The sequence below is a fragment of the Myripristis murdjan genome, chromosome 6 (assembly GCF_902150065.1).
Source record: "Myripristis murdjan chromosome 6, fMyrMur1.1, whole genome shotgun sequence".
NCBI classification, from domain to species: Eukaryota; Metazoa; Chordata; class Actinopteri; order Holocentriformes; family Holocentridae; genus Myripristis; species Myripristis murdjan.
The window spans coordinates 8,700,875-8,722,232 of NC_043985.1; the positions used below are offsets into that span (position 1 = coordinate 8,700,875).

Genomic DNA, 21,358 nt, shown 5'->3' on the forward strand with positions numbered 1-21,358 from the left:
CAGGAGCGCTGCACTCGACCATACTGGTGCAAGTTTCCTTCCCTGAGCCCTTTCCTTTCTTTTCTTGCGCTGATTTATTTGTGTTACCATTATGCCTTGGGTTTTGCTAGGGAGTGCTTGGCGAACAGTGTTTTAGAAAAGAGTTACGCAAGTTTGTTATTGTGCTATTATTGTTGTTGTGTTTATACAGCAGTGTGGGGAGGAATTCTGAAACCACAAGGAACTTTTCCTGATCCCGATGCCTTAGAAACGGTGCAGAAAGGAGCAGTTTGGACGGTGAGAGTTTTTCATTAAAATGATTTTTTTTTGGTCATCACTGAGGGTAGCAAAACATCATGAAACATAAAAGTCCTTTCCTTGCAGAGAGCCGCCTATCAGAGGTTTTGTTCTGATTGAAAGGAGGAGTGATGTCGAAGATTAAAAGTTACTTTCACACATAAAAGCAGAGCGATCAAATCAGAACACCATCTCCATTTTTATTGATTGACACTTCAGATGCATCCATTATCATCTCAACAAACAGTAATGAGTGACTTGCAGCTCGTTAGCATGGCATGCAGATTCTGTTCCTGGATCTAAATTTATAATTTTACTGAGGTTTACTTTACCAATCTAACATTCAGCACATTTACATGCACACTGATTTTCCACTATTAGTCCAAATATGGCAGTATTCCTAATTTGATATGTGAACAGCATATTCCATTTGGATATTCCAAATTAGGCTTTTATCTGAATGTAGCGTTTTCGATTAAGACATGTGGGATATGCCAATATTATTCGTGGTTTCAGGAGCGTTCTCTGGTCATGTATGCAGTGCATCCGGACTGCAGTTTATGAGACACGGCCTTTTACCATTTTGCAGTCAGCTCTGTGTTGTAAACAAACCAAGTAGCCGACAGTCTGGAAGGCTGGGCAGAGATGCATTCACAACACAAAAGCCCACATTTCTGGTTTGAAGGAGAAACACACCTACTTTTAAACTTTAATGACTAGACTTGGGTATCAACTGGATTTTGTATATGCACAAATATCGGCACACTGACCTTGTCAATAAGGTGGCTGAATGAATGAAAGAGGGAGGCTGTGTTTGCAGGGGTCAACAAGTCAGAGTATGCATGGCTGCATGTAAACGGAAATATTAGTGGAATATTCATCTTCAGTAGCCTTTAAGCATGTTAACGGCTTAGAGGGAATATTGTCTTTTGGGAATATGGGCAAAAAAACGAGTATTTTGTGCATGTAAATGTAACTGTATCAGAGGAGGTGAGGTCCAGCAAAGTGCTTCAATCTAACACTGAGCTTTAGCTAACGACTGGGTGGGCTTTCTCACATCAACTCTGCCACTACAAAAAAAGTGGAAGCCTCCAAAGTGGACGTTTTTTTTTTTTGGCATTCCTGCTTTATTAGACAGTCACAGTAAAGAGAGGCAGGAAATACGGGGCAGAGAGCAGTGATGCAGCAAAGGGTCTGGCCTCTGTAGCATTAGCATTACACGGTGCACACTCTACTGCGCTCTAGTTTTCAGCAAGTGAACTCCATGGCAGTGTTAGCAGGAAAACATTCCCTAACATATTATTTCAGAGATAAAACACGATCATTACCCTGTAAGGGGAACTAAAGCCCAACCAGTCCTGCTTGAATGGATTACTGTAGAAAATTCAGCCACTCAAACTGCTTTTTTAAAAACTTTTGACAGTTTTTGACTTTTAGGGACTCTTAAATCTCGGTGGTTGATGAAGACAGCGCTTAATAACAATTGGGGACTACATCTTAGTTTCAGAAGCAACTCGATAACTGTGTGTGTGTGTGTGTGTGTGTGTGTGTGTGTGTGTGTTCTGACCTGCCGCGGACTCCAGCTGTACTGGGAGTCTCCTCACTCTGTGTCCTCCTCAGGTTGGGCCGGTCCGACTGCAGCATCTCTGCAACAACACACAGGGACAACAGTGTCCAGTCTTGGATTAGGATGCACACGCTGGTAAAGGAAGGAAGGATCAAGAAACAATGAAAAGAATCAAGGAAAAGCCGGGGTACACCTTAGGATCAGTGCCAATCCGGCCCCCAAAAACCCGCATGAGGACCACAAGCTGTCCTAAATGAATATTTAAACTTTGGCACTAGATTATAAAACTTTTCTGGCACAGAGGAAAAAGACGTGTGATGTGAAAATGCTGAAATCCTGCGATTTATAAGGATTGTGTCAGATCAACCACTGTTCATAGGAGGCTTCTCTGTAAACCTATTCCCAATTAGCTGTTTTTATCTGGTAACCTGTTTTAAACATTCTTTTTTTTTTTTTTTTTTTATCTGCTCACCGATTTGGAATAAACGAGTGAAAAAAAAACCATCTGTAAGTGGGATGAGATTATCCCATTGGTTTCCAAAACAGTTTCACTTGTTTCAGGAACTTTTCTGGGAACACGTATAAATCTGCTGAAACAAGGCAGAATTAGGCAGGTCAGTCCACTGCGATCAAGGAAAATGACATCCCGGTGTAAGAGTTTTTATCTAGTTTGAAGAAAAACAATTTAACACTGAAGTTGAGACTGAATTAATTAAAATGGAGATTTTTTTTGCAGTGGATTACAAGGAAGGAAAGTCATCTGTTGAGAGCAACCAATCAAGCTGTTTATCAATAACGTTTTCAGCTTATAATAACTACCACTATCATTTATCGAGCTCACCTTCCCCAAAATGATGATACAAATTTTGTCTCCACCTGCTGAACCTCTATGGAAAAATGTACACAGCCACACAGTCTCCTACTGTAACGCCTTAGTGAAACCAGCAAACAGCAACTGAAGTTTAAGCATCATCAATCCCTCAATAGGGGTTTTATTGTGGGATTATAAACGCTCTCGACAACGTAAAAATGTGGAAGCAATGAGTCCTACCCAGAGCCGTGGAGATGGTGAGAAAACGCACAAGTGCAGGGGCTCTTTCTGCTCTTAAAAAAATTAATAATGAAATCCATATAGACTTGAAACCCATGCAGCAATGGAAGCACAGTTAGTGGTTTAATAGAGACCATTCATCCCTGTGTATACTGCATGGTCTGTGTGTGTGTGTGTGTGTGTGTGTGTGTGTCTAATGGCATGTGGTCTTGGTGGGTGTGAGGGAATGTGTGACTATATGCTCATTCCCAACTGTGTCTAGAAACCACAGTCCTATAACATGCTTTTCATTATCACTCACTCTCCCTCTTACACACACACACACACACACACACACACACACACACACACACACACACACACACACACACACACACACACACACACACCCTTCGTAGGCCTGAAGCATGATAGCCTCAAACACCGTTGATGTTTACACATATATTCTATCTAAGGTAAGGCAAACAAGTGATTTCCTCACATACTCTCTCTCTCTCTCTCGCTCTCCCTCACACACACACACACACACACACACACACACACACACACACACACAGTTCTGTTTCATGGCTATGAAAGGGCTTCTTGTGAGCGGACCCAGTGGACACACAGAAAAATAAACAGTGGTCTTGAGGAGAAACCATTGTGTCATAGCGCACTCCCCTGAGTTCATCAACCCCACCACCACCAGCCAATGACACAAGTGTAATTGCTGCTCTGGTGTGTGAATGTGTGTGTGTGTGTGTGTGTGTGTGTGTGTGTACAGTACACACTCATGTAGTAGTAATCAAAAGGTCGGTAAAGCAGGGACTCCGCTCAGTAATCATCACAAAGCAAACAGCCACCTTTAAAAACAAGAGTCGGCTCTGCTTCCAGGAAAACATTCATTCATGACTTTTCACTTTAACTCATCAAGTCACTGGAATCAGTCGGATAAGTCACAAAGATGTTTTGTCAGCCCAACAACGCGGTGCAATGACTTGTTTTGCAGCATATGTTTCACATGTATTTCATAATGCAGCTATTTTGAGAGACAGGATGGCTTTCACAGAGACAAACTGGAGTAATTAAAAAGAATGAAAATAATTCAAAAATTCAAAACTCAAATCCAAATAAGCTTTATCTGCACCAGTGTGGATGTTGCATTATTGCCAAAGCCATATTACATAATATTAAATTGTGTCTGAATAAAGAACATGTCACAATGTGTAACAATGAAATGTGACAAATGTAGCATGTAAACATGTACGCAACAAATAAATATCATATCATAAGATTATTTAAGATTCAATGTTTGTGTTTTTGTTGTGATGTGCACAGACATATTTTTCTGAAAATCCATCTACATCCCACCTACAGCCCCACAGGCATGCGTTTCATATCAAGGCTGTGTGTATATCTGACTTAACTGATTCATGTTCTCATGACATTAAAGGGCCAACATGTAGCATTTTGAACTCTGATATGACGTCACATTACCTGTGACATCATGATATGGACATGGTAAACAAATGAGGCCATTTCCAAGGTCATCTCTAACCCACTCCGGTGGATTTGTTAGCGCTGTAATTTCTCAAAATTAATGAATTAATCTCAAAATTCCCATGAACCCTGTTGCTCCCTGCCCTCCCCCCAGCGCCCTATTGTCTTTACTAAAGAGCATCAGCTAATTGGAACAGAGTTTGTCATGAGCCTTTCACTGCGTCCACCACCTGACACTGCCGAAAACAACCCCCTCCTCCTGTTCTGTGCCATAAAGCAATCCAGCAGATTTCCCACTGGATCTGAACCAGCGTCACACCGCAAAAAAGCCAATTATGTAGCGTCCGTCCGTCAATCTGACTTCAACTCTGCTGTCCACAACTTGTGTTTCATTCCTGAGTTCCTTGTGAAATACTACACTGCCAACCAACGTCAGCAAGTTCCCACCAACCAGTGATGTGACTGTTCCGGTAAAATCAAAGGCTGCAAAGCTGCACATGTCAACCAGAGTGAGGTCAAATCAGTGAGCTAGCACCACGGTTTACTGTCACACATGATCTCTTAACGTAACAGATCACCATGGATCTGTAAAGTGTTGTAATTTTGCGCCTCTTTGGAAAACATAATACAATCTTAAATGTGTAATATAATCTGAAATGACAAAAATTAGGTCATGACATATTTTAGCAAATTCATGAATTTACAAAAATTGTTTTGCTTACCAACCGTGTAGATGTAGTGTCACAGGCTACAAGAACGTTCTCTGAAGTATTTACACAGTGTACCGTGTGTTTGAAATACATGCTTTGGAATTTTTGAAAAAATAATACCATCTTCTCCTAATATTTGTCTTGATGTTTTTCCATATACATTGTGTAATGATACACTTTGAACATAAAACAGCTTCAGAGCTGCGGTAAGGTTTATTTTTTTCACTTTGATGGAGCTGGGCTAATGACTCCAATATTCAAATCTTCACGCTAAGCTAACATGAAATGCTGCCCAGAGTAACTGAACCACTGGGTGTACAGACGCTGAAAATGGTGTCCAACATCTGGTCTCGGTCTGGGGAAAGTCTGAAAAAGAGGATTTTGCCGAAAAAATTGGAGTATTGCTTTAAGAATGTCAGCTGGGGGGAAAAGTCCACCTCAAACTCATGGTTTACATTTGGAGAATCCAAATTCTTTATCAAGTTTTTCAAAACGTGGTGAACTATCCCTTTAACATACAGCCTCCCCAAAACACACACACTTGGCAGTGTTTCTGTTCCATACGATGAAACAAGTCACATACGCATCCTGTTGAGTCTGAACAGTGATGCATGACCTGTGTGACAGTCACTGGTGTGTCTTTGTGGGTACCAAATGAGTGTGTGTGTGTGTGTGTGTGTGTGTGTGTGTGTTGATGTGGTGTGCGTGTGGATTCCACTCCTGTGGGAAAATAACGTGTGTGTTTGTGTTTGACATCGACAAAGTATGTTTGTCCATATTCAGAGTTGAATTTCTTTCTGTTATGGATTCTGTTTCTCTCTACCTTTCAATACAGGGGTTTGCTTATGAAGTATACTCTGTGTGTGTGTGTGTGTGTGTGTGTGTGTGTCAGAAAAGCTGCCAGGGGAAATGAGTAAAACCTCCAAACTAACAGAGGTGCATTTAGAGTGAGAACACAGAGGGCCTTAACACCAGCAGCAGGCAATACAACTCCCACCTTTATACACTTGATATATTCAGCCCCTCTAAGAACGCACACGCACACACGCACACACACACACACACACACACACACACACACACACACACACACACACACACACACACACACACACACACACACACACACGTTACAGAATGTAAAACAGAGAGCAACAGACCTATATATACAGTAATGGGAGACCATAAAACACACACACACACACACACACACACACAGACAACTGCCTCCACCTAAAATGCGCACACTTGAGACCTCTGTTCACTAACCTCCTCCCCACGAAACACAAACATACACACACACAGCCTTCCTCTGACATCCCTGCCCTTGCTAGAGAGGAGGAACCCCCACCCCCCCATCACTCATGCAAACACACACACACACACACACACACACACACCCTGGTTAGAGATCACAGGGGGGCGATTGTAGTGCCGAGCTGGAAGCAATGAGACTCAATTATGCAATGCAATTATGCAATTCTCAACAAACTACACAAAAGCACTCCTGATGTCTGTGATTCTGTGATACTGTGTGTGTGTGTGTGTGTGTGTGTGTGTTAAGTGATAATAGCCATTACCAGTACCTCAAAGTGAGATTCTAAAGCTAAATGGTCAATTATCTTAAATGATATGTGGCGATGTCTGCCAGTTTGGTGTAGGAGTCTGGTAAAATTGACAAAAAATGACATGAAAATTACCGACTGTTTTGATCTAACAGGCGCTACTTTCCCTGTTTGCATAGTAAGTGGTGTTTGGTGGTGGAAAATTTCGTACAGCTTAAAAAAAAAAAAAATGGCTGATGAATATGTGGCTGTTCACCTGAAACAGCTGTAAAGATAAACCTGGCTGCATCAGTTTTATTGAGTTGACGGAATAGTGTGTGTCCCTAAAGCTCACTACATACTAATGCTAAACACCTACAGAATGCTCATTTCCATAGTATATGATATAGTGTATGCTATGGACACACAAAGCGAAGACGTAACGGCATTTTTCCTGATTTTTTATGACAGGAAAAATACAATTATAGACAGAAATCTGAGCAAAACTATCGTCCACGTGCACTTGATTATCATGCGTGCATTTTACCCAAGTGCCAGCATGGAGCATCAGAGCCGACTGAGGGTATTAAAAGGAAGGCTTACATGATTTTAGTGTGTATGTTCTCATCACTTAGCAGCTAAACTGACACAACAGGACACATCATGAAAATCTTGTGGCCTTCATTTAACCCTAACCCTGAAGCCTAACCAAAGTCTAAACCTGAGCCGCACCTTTAACGTTGCCTCACTCACTTTTCCCTCATCTTCCTATGCTTATGAGAACATGTGGTACAAGAACACACACACACACACACACACACACACACACACACACACCTCCTCTTAACCCCTCTTCACATATTAACAGTCACAAAGAGACACAGTTATGCAGCCCATGCTGTGGTGCACTTTGGCTCTGACTGCTGGCCCTGTGTTCATTCACCAGAACACACTGTGGGCTCTGTGCGGCGTACTATGAAAAGACTTGTTTGTGTGTGTGTGTGTGTGTGTGTGCTGCATGCAGAGAGAGGGGGGAAGGATGCACAGACCTTGAGCTTCTGCTCAAGCCTATAAAAGCAACCCAATGACACTGGTGCTGGTTAAAAAGACACTGAGTATTTACTGCCAAACCGTGAATGAAAGTAAAATGTTAGTGTACCGCTGGGAAACGGAAGGTATTGTTGACCCCAAGTCAATACAGCTGAGGAGTGTTAGAAAATAGTAGTCAGACCTTTGAGAGGATGTGCCTTCCCAGTATTTGTTTGTGGTGCTAAACCAAAATCACAAGTTCCAACATTGAATACCAAAGGTAAAAAGGTAGCACACACACAGATCTGAGGATTTTTACCTCTGGGTATTCGACGCTGGAGTGATAGAAAATCTTCGACTGCCGGTGATCATATCGGTTTGAGAAAAACAAACGCCAGCGTATGTAGTGTTAGAGAACACCTGTAACACGTTTAACTGACATTTAATAAACAGGTTGCATCACAAGTCTCTTCCCATGACAAAAACCAAACTAAATATGACTTGGATGGAAGATGGCAGCGGAAAAATTGTCCTTTACAGAACGTACAACCTCTTTGGCTTTTTCCAAACGAGACCTGCACTCATTACCGGGGTGGAGAGACTGAGAGAATGCAAATTTGAGTCCACACAAACATCTTACTGTACAAACTGCTGGGCATGCGTGCATGTGTGGTTCTTGGCAAAATTAAAGAAACGTTAAAGCAAAAGAGGAAAGGAAAGAGCGAGAGTGGAGAAATGGTTTAATATTGTGGTGCATTTTGTATTAATAAGCTGTCTGGACTCCTGTGGAAAAACTGCGTGTGTGCACTCACTTGTTATGTTTGCTTGCTGATGGGTGAAAGCCCTGCAACATTTCAACTTTTCAGGAACTGAGAAAATCAGCAGTGCTATTAGCTTGATCGCCACAACTTTATCCAGCGGGTTCTGAATGAGTTTTTTAAACCTTTTGCTGTAAACTGGAGACGTAACAGATCATTCTGACAGCCCACTGAGGTTTTATCCAGACATCTGTAAACACTGACAGCGTTATCAAATCCAATCAAATCCTATCCAGCTGTTCTTTTGTTTCACTGGTCGCCTGTACAATTTAGAATTGATTTTAAAAATTGTACTGATGGAACGCCCTGGTTGCTCACGGGATAAGATCGTGCACCACGTGTCCTGGGTTCAAATCCAACCTCAGGCCATTTGCTGCATGTCATCCCCTCTCTCCCCTGCCTTCCCCGTCTCTCTCTTCTGGGATTGTCAAATAAAACAGCAGCAAATAAAACCATCGTGATTTAAGCCACTCCATAAAATGTACTTACATGTTAAGGCACTAAATTTTTATATTCATCTATCAGATTTTACTCTTTACTGCCCCTTTAACCTTTTAATTCTACTTTTAATCATGTTTTTCCTCCTTGTTTCTAAATTTTCCCTAATTTCATTCTGCATATTGTTTATTTAATTTAATTCTCAGTATGGCCTATTTACATGTGATGTGTATTTTTAAATTCATCTTTTGATTATGTGAAGTTTGCAAACCTTTCACCATGAAGTCAAAGCGACATTTAATTTATGGATAAGGTCCAGATTTTTCATCCTTCAATTGTCCAACCTGAGGTGACAGTGCTCCCCCACAGAAACTAGTTACCACTCAGTTATTGTGGTAATATTGATTAATTACTCTAGTGTGACTTATTTTTATCATTCTTTTAATTTACATTAAGTCAGAGTCAACATTTTATTCACCTGTTGAAAACTGTATTTCTTTATTTACTTTATTTCATGCTTAGTTGTGACACACCTTAAAATGTCTGTTTAGATAAGAGCTCTCCAGATTAATTACTGATACAGTTCTGGGATATCACTTTACAGTTCCCTGTGATGAATTAATTATACGGACTGTAAAAAGAGCCATGCAGCCGTGCATAATGACAGCTGTTCAGTGAAAGGGAACTTTTTATTTCCCCTTTGTTAAACAGCCTGGTGGAGCCGGCGGTGGACTGATACAATAACAGCTGCTTGTGTCTTCATACGTTTATGGTTAATTGTTGTGTTTTATAAAACGCCGTCACTGCTGAACTGCAGTCTTGTGGTGCACAAGCCTCTTTTCCACTCACACAATGCATATGTAGGCTTTATGTTAATCAGGATGAAAAATTTATCTGACAAAAGGCTTATGTATATTTGTGCCTTGGTGTGTGCACACAGTCATGCATCTGGACGGTTTCCTCCATCTGGCTCCTGGATGTGGCTGTGCGCTGGGAACGTTTGGGGCTGGGAGAAAAACTATTCTGGGTTTTAGCCCCGAATGAAACACTGAAACACATAAATCAATGATAGGTTTCTGCACGATCCTGTTCTAGCAGGTGTTAAGACTGGTGATGAATGACATCCAATCAGAGCGGCCTCGGGAACACTGAGCTGAACAAATGTATTCCGTGACTGCTGTAATATCTTTTTATGTTTTTCAACAGCCTGATTTCTACACAACAATGTTACTGGTAAACTGGTTCCATTCACACCAACATTGTGCTTAGGTGCTAGTTTCACACCTTGTTTATGTTTAACACTCCCCATGAGCTTCATTCTTGTCTGTATTCTGCTTCTTACTTTATCCCCCTATCCTGTCTGTTGCTGCAAACACCCAGTTACTCTTTAAGTCATATCACTCTATTCCTGCTCTTCTCAGCCTGTAAAGAACTGTGGGATCCTTCAGCTGAAGTTAAAACATGAAAATTACATCTGATCACATCTGAGCTGGGAGGTTTTAACACGTCAACAGCGATACGTACGAGCACATTGGTCTCTGTGTCAGTGTGCTTCTTTTTATATGTTTGTATTAGCTATACCTCTCTATAATTGTGTGTGTGTGTGTGTATGTGTGTGTGTGTGTGTGTGTGTGGTAAAGGCGGACTCACTGTCTGCTGCCGCGCTGCCATTGGGCAGGGAGCCCAGATCAACAACCAGGCCGTCCAGACAGACGTTGAGTTCGCCTCCCGCTACAACCGAGCCTTTGTTCTCCGTCTGCAGCACCAGACTCAGCTGGACATTCTCCACTGGCGGAGGAAGGGGAGGAGAGAGAGAGAGAGAGAGAGAAAGAGAGAGAGAGAGAGAGAGAGAGAGAGAGAGAGAGAAGGAGAGAGAGAGAGAGGGAGGGAGAGAGAGGGAGAGAGAGAGAGAGGAGATGAGTGAAACACACAGTAGACAACAAGGGTGGCAGCGAGAGAGAAGGTTGAATGAGATTGGAGGGAAGAAGGCAGGTGAATGAAAAAAGCAATGAAAAACTGAAAAAAGCAAAGAATGAGAAGAACGATTTAGTCAGTATGATTCATGTGAGATGAATTTGGTTGATGGAGAATCTGGCTGTATCAGCATACAAACATTCAAAAGTAACCACAGCATCCTCCTGAAGTTATTGAATAAAAACACAGGGTTGTTCCATCCAGTGACCAGTGACAGATCTAGAGTAATCGAAGTAAGAGAAAAAATTTGGAGCTCCGAGTCCACCGTATTGTTTAGTGTTTTGGAGAGTAGATAATTTAATGAGGTTTTTTATTTTTCAAGTAGAATTTGGTGATTGGCGCTATTAAGAGAGGAGAACCAGCCCGGGGGGGTGGGCTGACAGGGGTTATAGAGAAGGGGTAATTTATTTTTGGAAGGATGTTCATTTTGACTGTTGAAATTTGGCCAATTAAGGATAATGGTAATTTGTTCCATTTTTCTGGACTGTCTTGCATTTCTTGTAATAAAGGGATGTAGTTAATTCATTCAGATTTGAAGAAATGTGGATGCCAAGGTACTTCATGAATTTTACTATACGTTTGGAAAGAGGGTCCCTGGCCTCAGCATCCCACCTGCTTACAGGCAGAATCTTGGATTTTGTCCAGTTGATGGAGTCGCCAGACACCCTGCTGCACTTCCTGATCAGATTATGGACTGATGGAAGTGAGGATGTGGGTTTTGTGATGTGTAACAAAATCTCATCAGCATATAAACTGATTTTGTGGTGGTGTGACTTTGATTGGATGCCAGTGATGTGGTCAGGCTGTCCAATGGAAGCTGCCAGGGGTTCGATGAATAGTGCAAATAATAGTGGGGATAATGGGCATCCTTGTTGAGTGCCTCTTTGTAATGGGAATGGTTTTCATATGATTCCCTTGGTTATGACAGAAGCAGTGGGTGAATTGTAAAGTGTTTTAATCCAATTGCTGAAATATGATTGAAATCCAAGGTGGTTTAAAGAGGTGAAGAGAAAGGACCAGTCCACTTTGTCAAATGCTTTTTCAGCATCCAGGATTGCCATGATAAATGGGGGACTGTTTGTGTCTGTGTTAATTAATGAGAATGGTAATTCCAGGGTGTCTGATTGGGTTTGGGTTAGTTTAGGAAGAGAGACACTGTCAGCATCGCTCGGTGAGACATCCTCTGTTTTTCCTCACGAAGACAAAACTGTGATGCTAATATCTGTGGAGGGCGACCATGCTGAGAAGTTTCTGACCACAAGAGGGATTAGATGAGCAAAACCAGGGCAAAAGACTGAATGTGGTTTCATCCAATTGAAAAATGTCAGGGAACTTTGTTTAAAAAAACACATTGGTTTCAGACATTCAGTGCCTGTTTTTACTCTTGTAGGGTGAAGATTGGCGCGTCAGTCACATTAAAAATATGAATTATAAATATGTCATTTTTACAGCCTCAAATTTATTACAGCAAAAAATTAATTCACACAACCTGACACAAATGTACACTACAATAGGCTTTCCACTGATCTGAGCGGCTATATTGGATCGGCCGATATTTTGCATTTTCTGCAATTTGTGTGATCGGCTGTCTTAATTGTCTTAATGTCTTAATTCGCTGATCCAATCAATGATGTCACTGTCGTGTTGAAACTTTTTGCAGATGCTCCCGCTGCATTGTTTTATCTGTCTCATTTACTCCGAAGAAGTTCCACACCACCGGCATGTTAGTTTTGAGCCCTGTCACTATGTGACGGACAATAAAGTTTTTTTTAACCTTGAATCATTTGCTGTCGGATTCAAACAAACATGTCGGTGGTGTGGGACTTCTTCAAAGTGTCTGAGACAGATAAAACTCAAGCTCAGTACTGCTCCCTCATGTGATCGGATCGGTGATCGGTGATCGGTTTATTTAAACTCACTGATCAGTGATAGGTGATTGGCCCCAAAAATCCTGATTGTGTAAAGCCTAAACTGCAACATGTAAAAGAGGGTGACCACAAATGCTATTTATTATTTTTTGGCATTTCTGACTTTGCAACTGACTGCTTGACAGTGCTGTATATTCAGTGTTTTGCCAGAAGATCAAACCCTCTGAACAAAATTTACTTTATTTCTTTTATTTCTCATATTTGGAGGATTGTTTATAAATTTCTTAATATTTTTTCGGACATTTGCTGATTACTATGCTAATTTTTTGTACATTTTTTGGCACATTTTTTTTCCTGAAATTTTGTGGTAATTCTATGATTATGTTCTTGTAATTTAACTTTAAATATATAATTGCAACAGTTACAATTTTCTGGAAACAAATTTCACAAACCAATTTTAAGGTATTTATTTGCTGTGTTTGAATGATTTTTTTTCCTGCAAATGTTATGATAATTTTGTTGTAATTTAATTTTAAATATAGAACATTTCTGAAAAAAATCAAGTGAATTTGCTCAGGTTTCAAAGGGTTAATAAGCTCATTTGATTAATTTCGATTCAAACAAAGGTTGTTTTTGCTAATTACAAACTTGCAAAATGCTACTTCCTTTCCGGTACCTGACCATCAACTTTATTTTTCACCTTGTTGAGAAAGTAAACCTCAATACTGTGTCATAACCATGTGGCAAGGACTGGCAAGTGACTGCCAAACATGCAAACTGTGCTTTTTCTTAATTTCCTGAGTAGGAATGTGTGTGTGTGTGTGTGTGTGTGTGTGTGTGTGTATGCAGCCTTACTCTTGCCATCGTGCGTCCGCAGTGTGTCCAGCAGGTCTATGGTGGCACTGCCCAGTAGCTCCTTCCTAAGGGTGTGGCAGCTCCACAGCTTCAGATCCAGGCGACTCTGAGGCGTCACGTTACTGCGCAACACCACACACAACACACACAACACACACAACACACCCACACACACACACATTATCAAAATACAGTCCAGGATATTGTAATCCCCACATACGCACCATTACACATTCCAACATATAAGGCACCTCGGACGTAGAAAACATCGTGAATCTGCCAGAATGTGAGGTGTTTTCTATGCAGGGAGAGATTCATCACATTAGCTCTACCACCACAAGCCTCAAATGTGGAAGTTTTTAGGGGATGAGCTCTACAGCGATGTTAGACAGGAGAGCATTCGCTAACATGTTGTTACAGCGCCAGTAAGATCTGTAGCTCTCTCAGTTCCGACAAGCAGGATATTTTACAGTTACTGACTTTGAGGAACTCTCAAATCTTGGTGGATGAGGAAGACAGAACTCAGGAAAAATACTAATTAAAAAAATAACTGGATTTATGATGCCTTTAAGATTTTCTTTTGACTGCATCTCATTCAAACTCTGTCCTCCCATCCTATTTACCTGAAAGACAAAGATTATGTGACACTGTGACAGTGTCAGTTCTTTCAAGTGTATAACTAATATTGTGTCTTTAACATAAACCATTTTTTTTATTTAACGAGAACTTCTCTGAAATTAAATTCCATCAGTACAATAGTACATCTATATTAGAAGGGTATTTTGGTACTTTATACACACACAACATCATTATGTACAGTTAGCACAATTAATTACTGCATCTCACGACACAAATGACCGTCTTGTATATCTTGTCGACTCATGCTGTATGTGTGTGTGCTCTCACAGGGTAAGGTCCTCATTCCACTGGAGCTCTAGGTGTCCGCTGCGTTTGCCTGTTTTTTTGGTTTCGCTGGTCAGGCCGTCAGCCGTCACCTCAACAAAGGAGCTGAACCGCGAGTGACGGTTTGGCAGCTTGGGAGACTGGGGCTTGGCTGAGACCACTGGAGCAAACACACACACACACACACAAAGAATTACAGGAAATTAGTATAGAGGAATATGTTAGAATTTGGGGTAAAGAGAAGCTCCAAGGCACTCTTTTTGTAGTACTGGCTAAAGCATGGGGTACAAAACAAAACAGAATAACCTAGAACAGAACAGAGCAGAATACAGTAAAACACAATAGGATCACTTTTGTCCAACTAATCAGAAAAACCAGCAGAGGAGACGACAAGAGAGCAGAAACTTGAAAAGGTTAAAGGTTATGAGAGGGGGTTCTTTTTCTTACCAACAAAAACAAGCCTGCAAATATAATATATAATGTGCACTTTGGAGTCGAGAGCACTTTTGTAAGGAGAAGAGATAAATGCTGAAATCATGTTTCACAGTTTCATTACCCACATCATTACTGCTGCAGTGCAAACATTGTAGTTGCATAATAATTACTGTTATCAGATTGTGATATAATAGGCATGGAACGTTAATGACTTGATATCAAATTGAACGTAATTTTCTGATGTTTGTCGGATGATTGCATTGTATGAAAAATGTATCTCTGCTTCTAATGGGCTCATAATCTAACAGGGCAACATGGTGCACTTAAAGGCAACTGCTGTTAATTGTGCTTCATTAATCAGCCGCACTCAGTTCTTCACTTTGTGTATCTTTAAAGTTCATGGGAAGAATTAAAATCCAGCAGTGTGGATCACATGTGTCAGAGAGGTGCCAAGGAGGCCAAGAGGCTGCAGGTTTTTCATTCAAACCAAAAACTCCACCAGGTGATTTCACTGATTACCTTCAAGCAGAGAGGAGGCACTAATCAGTGAGATCACCTGGTGGAGTTTTCGCAGCTTCTTGGCCCTCTGTGGCACCAGTTTGACACCCCTGATGCAGATCAACTTTTACAGATGTTTGCAAACATCGCCCTCTAGTGGAGGAAACAAAAACATGAGGGATTACCCCCAGGCCAGGCTATAACACCCACATTAAAATAAGTGACTAATGTAACCTGAGGGAAAACTCAAGAGGAGGGTTCCCTGAAGTGACTTTGATGTGGAATTCCATGCCTTTTCCGTGACTTTAAAAACTACACTGGCAGGCTTTCTTACTTAACCCACCTTGGTTTTTAATGTTGCTTTTCTAAAGGAACAGGGACTTCAACTACGACTTCATAATAACTTATTTCCCCCATTTACAACTGAAAATGAATTTATCAAAGTTTCCTGACTCTCCCTGCCAGGACTACACCTAGCCTAACGTCCATGATATTCCAGGTATTCCAGGACCAGTGGGAAACTTGGGAGGGGGATAAAAGTTTACAGCCAGGGTTAGCCGGTCACAGCAGCTCTGAACTCCTCTAGGCCTGCGAGGAATCCTCTTCTGGCATTTGTCAGTCATAGAGAGGCTGATTTGTTCTTCATGAATCTCTGTTGTAGCACAACTTGAAGATAACAAGGGCTTCAAAGTCTGTCTCGCGGTCTGTCTGATCAGGACGAGTGGTGAAATGAATAAATGATGATGGATAAAAGCGTTGTCTCCTCTCCTCCCTCACACAGCCTACAGGACATTGGCAGTTTGCTGAAAACCAGCGTGCTATGTTTGAACTTGAGCATCTGGCAAACAGAACAAAACGTGATTCATCTGCAACTCTCTGGAAAGAAGAAGGAAGTGAGCTGGAAGAGGGCCAGGGCAGCAAGGACAAAGATAGATTTCAACTGAATTAAACGGGAGGAGTTTGTTGGAGAAAACACAGGGGATAGTTAAATTGGTAAATTGGAGCAATTAGGGCAGATGGACAATAGTGAATGAAACTGAGTTGTTGTGAAACTGGGCAAAATACGGCAGGCAGTGCAGCATTGAGTAGATAGGAGTACTTTTTTTCATCTTTGGCCTGCGTAAGACAAAATTGAACTTTGGTAGAGTGTTGGGTTGTATAGTTACCTGGATGTGAGTTCACATGGTGGTGAAATCTCCTCATTAGTTGTTACTGTACTGTATTTCTGTCTCTCCGTTCACTTGTGTCCCAAAATAACTCTTTTATCTCATAAATGAACATGAAAAAAAAAGACTATACCAATATTAAAAAAACAACACAAAACATATAAGTTGGAACACTAATGGACGCAATCAGCTGGCCAAACATTGTAAAGTTCTCTGCTTCCTTAGAAGGCAGAAGATTAATGTGGTTTATCCACAAAAGTCTCATTTGACTGATGCAGAGCATTGCAGGCTGGAGAAACAATGGCCAAGTCGCTTTTTTTTTTATTGCCCATTTACCTCCCTTTTGTGTGTGTGTGTGTGTGTGTGTGTGTGTGTGTGTGTGTGACTAACATCTATCGACCAAACTAAGAGGACCATAACTTTTTAGTCAAACTCTTCCTCAAAGTAACATGCGCCCCTTTGAAGCTTATAATTGGTAGTGATTTTAATCTGGTTTGAGACACTATCACAGACAGATCCTCCACCACCACAAAACCTTTAACTTCAGCTGCTAAGGCCTTCAAACCATTACTGGTTACTCTTCCTGGAAAACGAAACAATATCAATCCAAATTAAACTCTTTAGAGAGGGACACTGAAAACCTTGAGAACTAACAATTTGAATCACAATCAAAGGCAATTCTAGATCAGCGAATAAGCAAAAAAAGCAGAATACAACAGCATTCCTACAGGAGAGGAGGAAAATGCGAATATCATTATTATTAGTAGTAGTAGCAGCAGTAGTAGTAGTAGGAGTAGTAGCAATAGTAGTAGTAATAGTAGCAGCAGTAGAAGTAGTAGCAGTAGTAGTAGTAGTATGACCCAGGTGACAAAGCAGGAAAACTGTTAACATGGCAGATCAAAAAGGAGGACTCCACTGGATTTATTCCTGCCATTAACCAGAGTGACGGGCATGAGCTGATCCACAACCCGATGCTCATAAATCCAGTATTCTTAGACTTCTACAAATCGCTTTATTGCTCACAGAGGGAGATGATACAGGATGTGTGTGAATTCAAATGAATACCAATGCAGATATTTTGCCACCTCTGCCGCTATCACTTGGCAGGGTTGCCGGTCGGGTGGTGTCATGTCCTCTCTTTGTAGGCAGATGAGAAAAGTTTGGTCCTTGCCAACTTCGGCTCATCCTTGCCTGCTCTTACAGGCCTCTTGTAAGGTAAATGTACAAAAATGATTGGCCATGCCCCTCAATTTACAAGCTGTAAGGATTTCAAGGACCAATTTCTTCTTTTAAACAGAACACTCAACTCATAACATATATGGGTTTAGAGATTCCTAATGAACTACACCAAATTTTCACACTAAATCATGACCTGCTTAAAAATGTGGGGAAGGACCAGGGTGGATGGATGCAGCTGCATATTTTTTTAAATGGACAAGTGAACTGCATTAAGATGAGCATCCTAACTAAATCTCTTTATTTGTTTCAAACCCTCCCCATATCTGTAGATACATTTTTTTTCAAGAAACTGGAAAAGATGATATCTCCATTCCTCTGGAGGAGAAAGGTTCCTCAAATTAAAATCAAAACCCTACACAATACTCCCTCGCATGGAGGACTGAAGCTCCCGTATTTTCAGTTGTATTACTAGGCTACTTAGTACAGAGCAAAATGACTCAGGCAGACAGAAGCAGCAAACTCCCCTGCCTGGAAATAAAAACAGCAGCACCACACATCAGCTGTGCCCCTGGCCAGCATTCATTTTATTCAGTCATACCAAACTCTGAAGAATGGCACCAATAATCCGTCTATTAAACACACATCCAGAATCTGGTTTGACATTCAGAAACATCTTAACTGTGTTGCTGCGCTTCGCAGTAACACTCCTTTCCACTCCCTCGCACTGAGAGATGGCCTAAGCATGTTGTGACACAATTAGGGAATTAAGAAATTTGGGGAACTTTATGAAAACAGTATGTATGCAATAGAGCAGCAAATAGTTCCCAAAATAACATTGTTAGTTAGCATAAACAAATGTGAACAAAGCAAATGATGCCTACAGAAAACACATCAAATTCATTTTTCAAGGAAATTAAAAGGCTCTTTTCTTGTCATTTTTCTATTTGAACTGGAAAATAGATCCAGCAGGTCGTGTCTGCAGGTAACTTCCACACAATAATAACAAATAACAACAAATAATTGTAATAACACAGAAAAAAAGAGTATTGGAACTTGTTGTTTTTTGTATTATCATTATCGCCTTTGTTTGTGTTTGTTTATGTGCTAAAAGTGTTATTTTGGGAGCTGTTCTGTTGTGCTGTGGAAGTGGATGAAGACACATAAACCCAGTGTTGTGGATTAGCGAATAAGGAGGTTTCACCACCATGTGGACTCACATCACAGCAAGGTAACTATACAATACTCTACCAATACTACACCAAAGTTCAGTTTTGTTTTAACCTCAACCAGAGAAAATGTGAGAGACAGTTTTGAAATCAAGGCCTACTTCTTTCCTTTAAAATCTTACATTGCAATCTGAGGGAATCCCCTTATTTCATCCTCCCACTTAGTATTTTCATGATATCCCACACCTCCATCTGTGTCAGTGTGTCCTCATTTGACGTTGAGACACCTTTAAAAAAAAATTAAATAGCATCATAATTACCTTTCAAGGTCAACTGAGACTTTTCAGTGGTCTGGGCACTGCCAGGTCTGGTCACGCTGGCAGCTGCCATGGCATCACAGCTCTTCAATAAAGACACACACACACACACACACACACACACACACACACACACACACACACACACACAACATTGTCAGTACACCACAGCGTAAGATCAAACCTTCCAATAAAGTATGAGGATAGAGAGCCATATATGTAAATGAGTTACAGTACCAGTCAGGTTTATTTGCCTATCAGTCAGAGAGAGAGCCCCGTAATCTTGCATGAACACACACGCACACACACGCACACACACATCACCTTGTGCCAAGTCACCTGAAGGGAATGACAACACACAGCAGCACTGAGCGGCTCTGTGGAGCTGCAGCACATCTCCATCTGATCTAAGACAACAGCCTACCTCACAGGCTACAGGAGAAGATCCAGAGGGCAGCTGCTCCTTCTCTGTTACTTGTCTTGCATTACACACACACACACACACACACACACACACTAGCTCCTGCACAGGCAAGGTGACTGCGGCTGGAGCCTCCTCAGCCCAGCCTCACGGGTTAACACCGAGCCAGGCAGCACACAGGGTGACCTGGCCGCGACCAGGGCGAGTGATAACCTCTTGTTCACTAGAGGATCACCTGGGATCTACCTCCGTGCCGCAGATAAACACAGGAGAGCCATCACAACAACAAAAGCGGATCGCATCTGCCGACAACCTTGCTGGGCAGGCTGGCCGGCCCCGCAGCGCCGAGCCCGCTGATCGGCCTGCACTCACCAAACTTCAGCTAAACCACCGCAGATTAACCCGTCCGGACTCTTTCATTGTCCCCGTGTTTAAATAACCTTGCCTGGTGCGCACTTAGCACTAATACGGAAGATGATCAAGTCATTTTTGATGCAGCAGTGTCAAGCCAGCCGGGAGAAACAGTGACTTCCGGTCAGCTTTAAAAACTAAATTTCTACCGTTCGAGATACGCTGTTCCTCTTTGGGCATATAGGGAGTAAATTTGAGAGAAATGTGTAATAAAATAAACATGCATACATATATATTCACGACGTTCCGTACAACACAGTTTGTAATTATTCTTTTCCACCACAAAATACAGATTCAAGCGTTTATTTCGGAGGTGAAGTCGCCCGTCTTCCGGTTGCACCCCGGCTAACGGTGGCTAACTTGACGCCGCGGAAGCTAACAGTTAGCCAGCAGCCTCCGGAGGGGGGCTTCACAAAAGGACAAGGAGATAAAAGCCGCTCTAATCCACCAGCGACGGATAAAGCTGTGCCGTGGACTGTGGACTTCACGTCGGAACACATTACACGTATTGACACGCCAGTAAACCAAGCCCAAGTTTGATGAGTCTCGTACCTTTTTCGGCTGTGCTCCGCTGCTGGCGCTAGTTAACTTTCATTTCCGCCTTAGTGACAGTACCACGTGACCCACGGTAATCTGAGGAGCAAGGGATTGTGGGTCACATCGTCAAATAATATGGCAACAAAAACCTTTAATATCAGTGTGCTTACTAAAACAGTACAACAAATGATCACAACACAGCATAACAACAACAACAACAATAGTATTAATATTAATAATAATGACAACAAGAAAGAATAACAACAATGTCATCTAAAAAGAATGATCACAATACAGTCCAGTAACATCAACAACAATTATAATAAAGACAATATCATATAATAACATCATAATCATCTTTATTTATATGGCACTTTCACAGTTGCAGTTACAAAGTGCTTTAAAGGTGACAAAAATAAAACGGATAATTAATCTGACATCATTCTCCCATTGTTCTTTTCCTTCTTTAAGTTTAGCCTTACACCTTATAACAGGGAGGTAAAAAAAAAAAAAAAAAAAAAAAAAAAAAAAATCAAATCATAAAGGGTCATTATGTGAAATGCAGTCTGTTAAAGGACATATTTAAAGGAGTAGTTCACCCCAACGTGAAAAACTCCTCACCGTCATGTCAGCTGACAATTAGAGCCGTAAAAACATGAAAGCATCAGGTAGAGCCACACTACACACTCACCTGTCACAGTTTTTCTTGTGAG

General features: G+C 41.3%; 1 protein-coding gene across 4 annotated transcripts in view; it reads right to left on the reverse strand.

Annotated features, from left to right (window-relative positions):
* The window catches only part of wwp2 (WW domain containing E3 ubiquitin protein ligase 2), a 57,746-nt gene extending 36,987 nt beyond the window's left edge, over window positions 1–20,759 (reverse strand). For 3 of the 4 annotated variants that reach the window (XM_030053304.1, XM_030053303.1, XM_030053301.1), the window contains exons 1-6: window positions 20,661–20,759; window positions 19,280–19,361; window positions 14,519–14,675; window positions 13,613–13,734; window positions 10,566–10,703; window positions 1,844–1,922 (exon numbers count right to left, since the gene is read on the reverse strand). In XM_030053304.1, the coding sequence (XP_029909164.1) occupies window positions 1,844–1,922; window positions 10,566–10,703; window positions 13,613–13,734; window positions 14,519–14,675; window positions 19,280–19,349 (566 nt within the window). In that variant the 5' untranslated portion in view covers window positions 19,350–19,361; window positions 20,661–20,759. Of the gene's footprint in view, window positions 1–1,843; window positions 1,923–10,565; window positions 10,704–13,612; window positions 13,735–14,518; window positions 14,676–19,279; window positions 19,362–19,700; window positions 19,721–20,660 lie in introns of those variants that run through there. The other variant, XM_030053302.1, reaches the window with a different exon arrangement.
* Window positions 20,760–21,358: the final 599 nt, after the last annotated feature.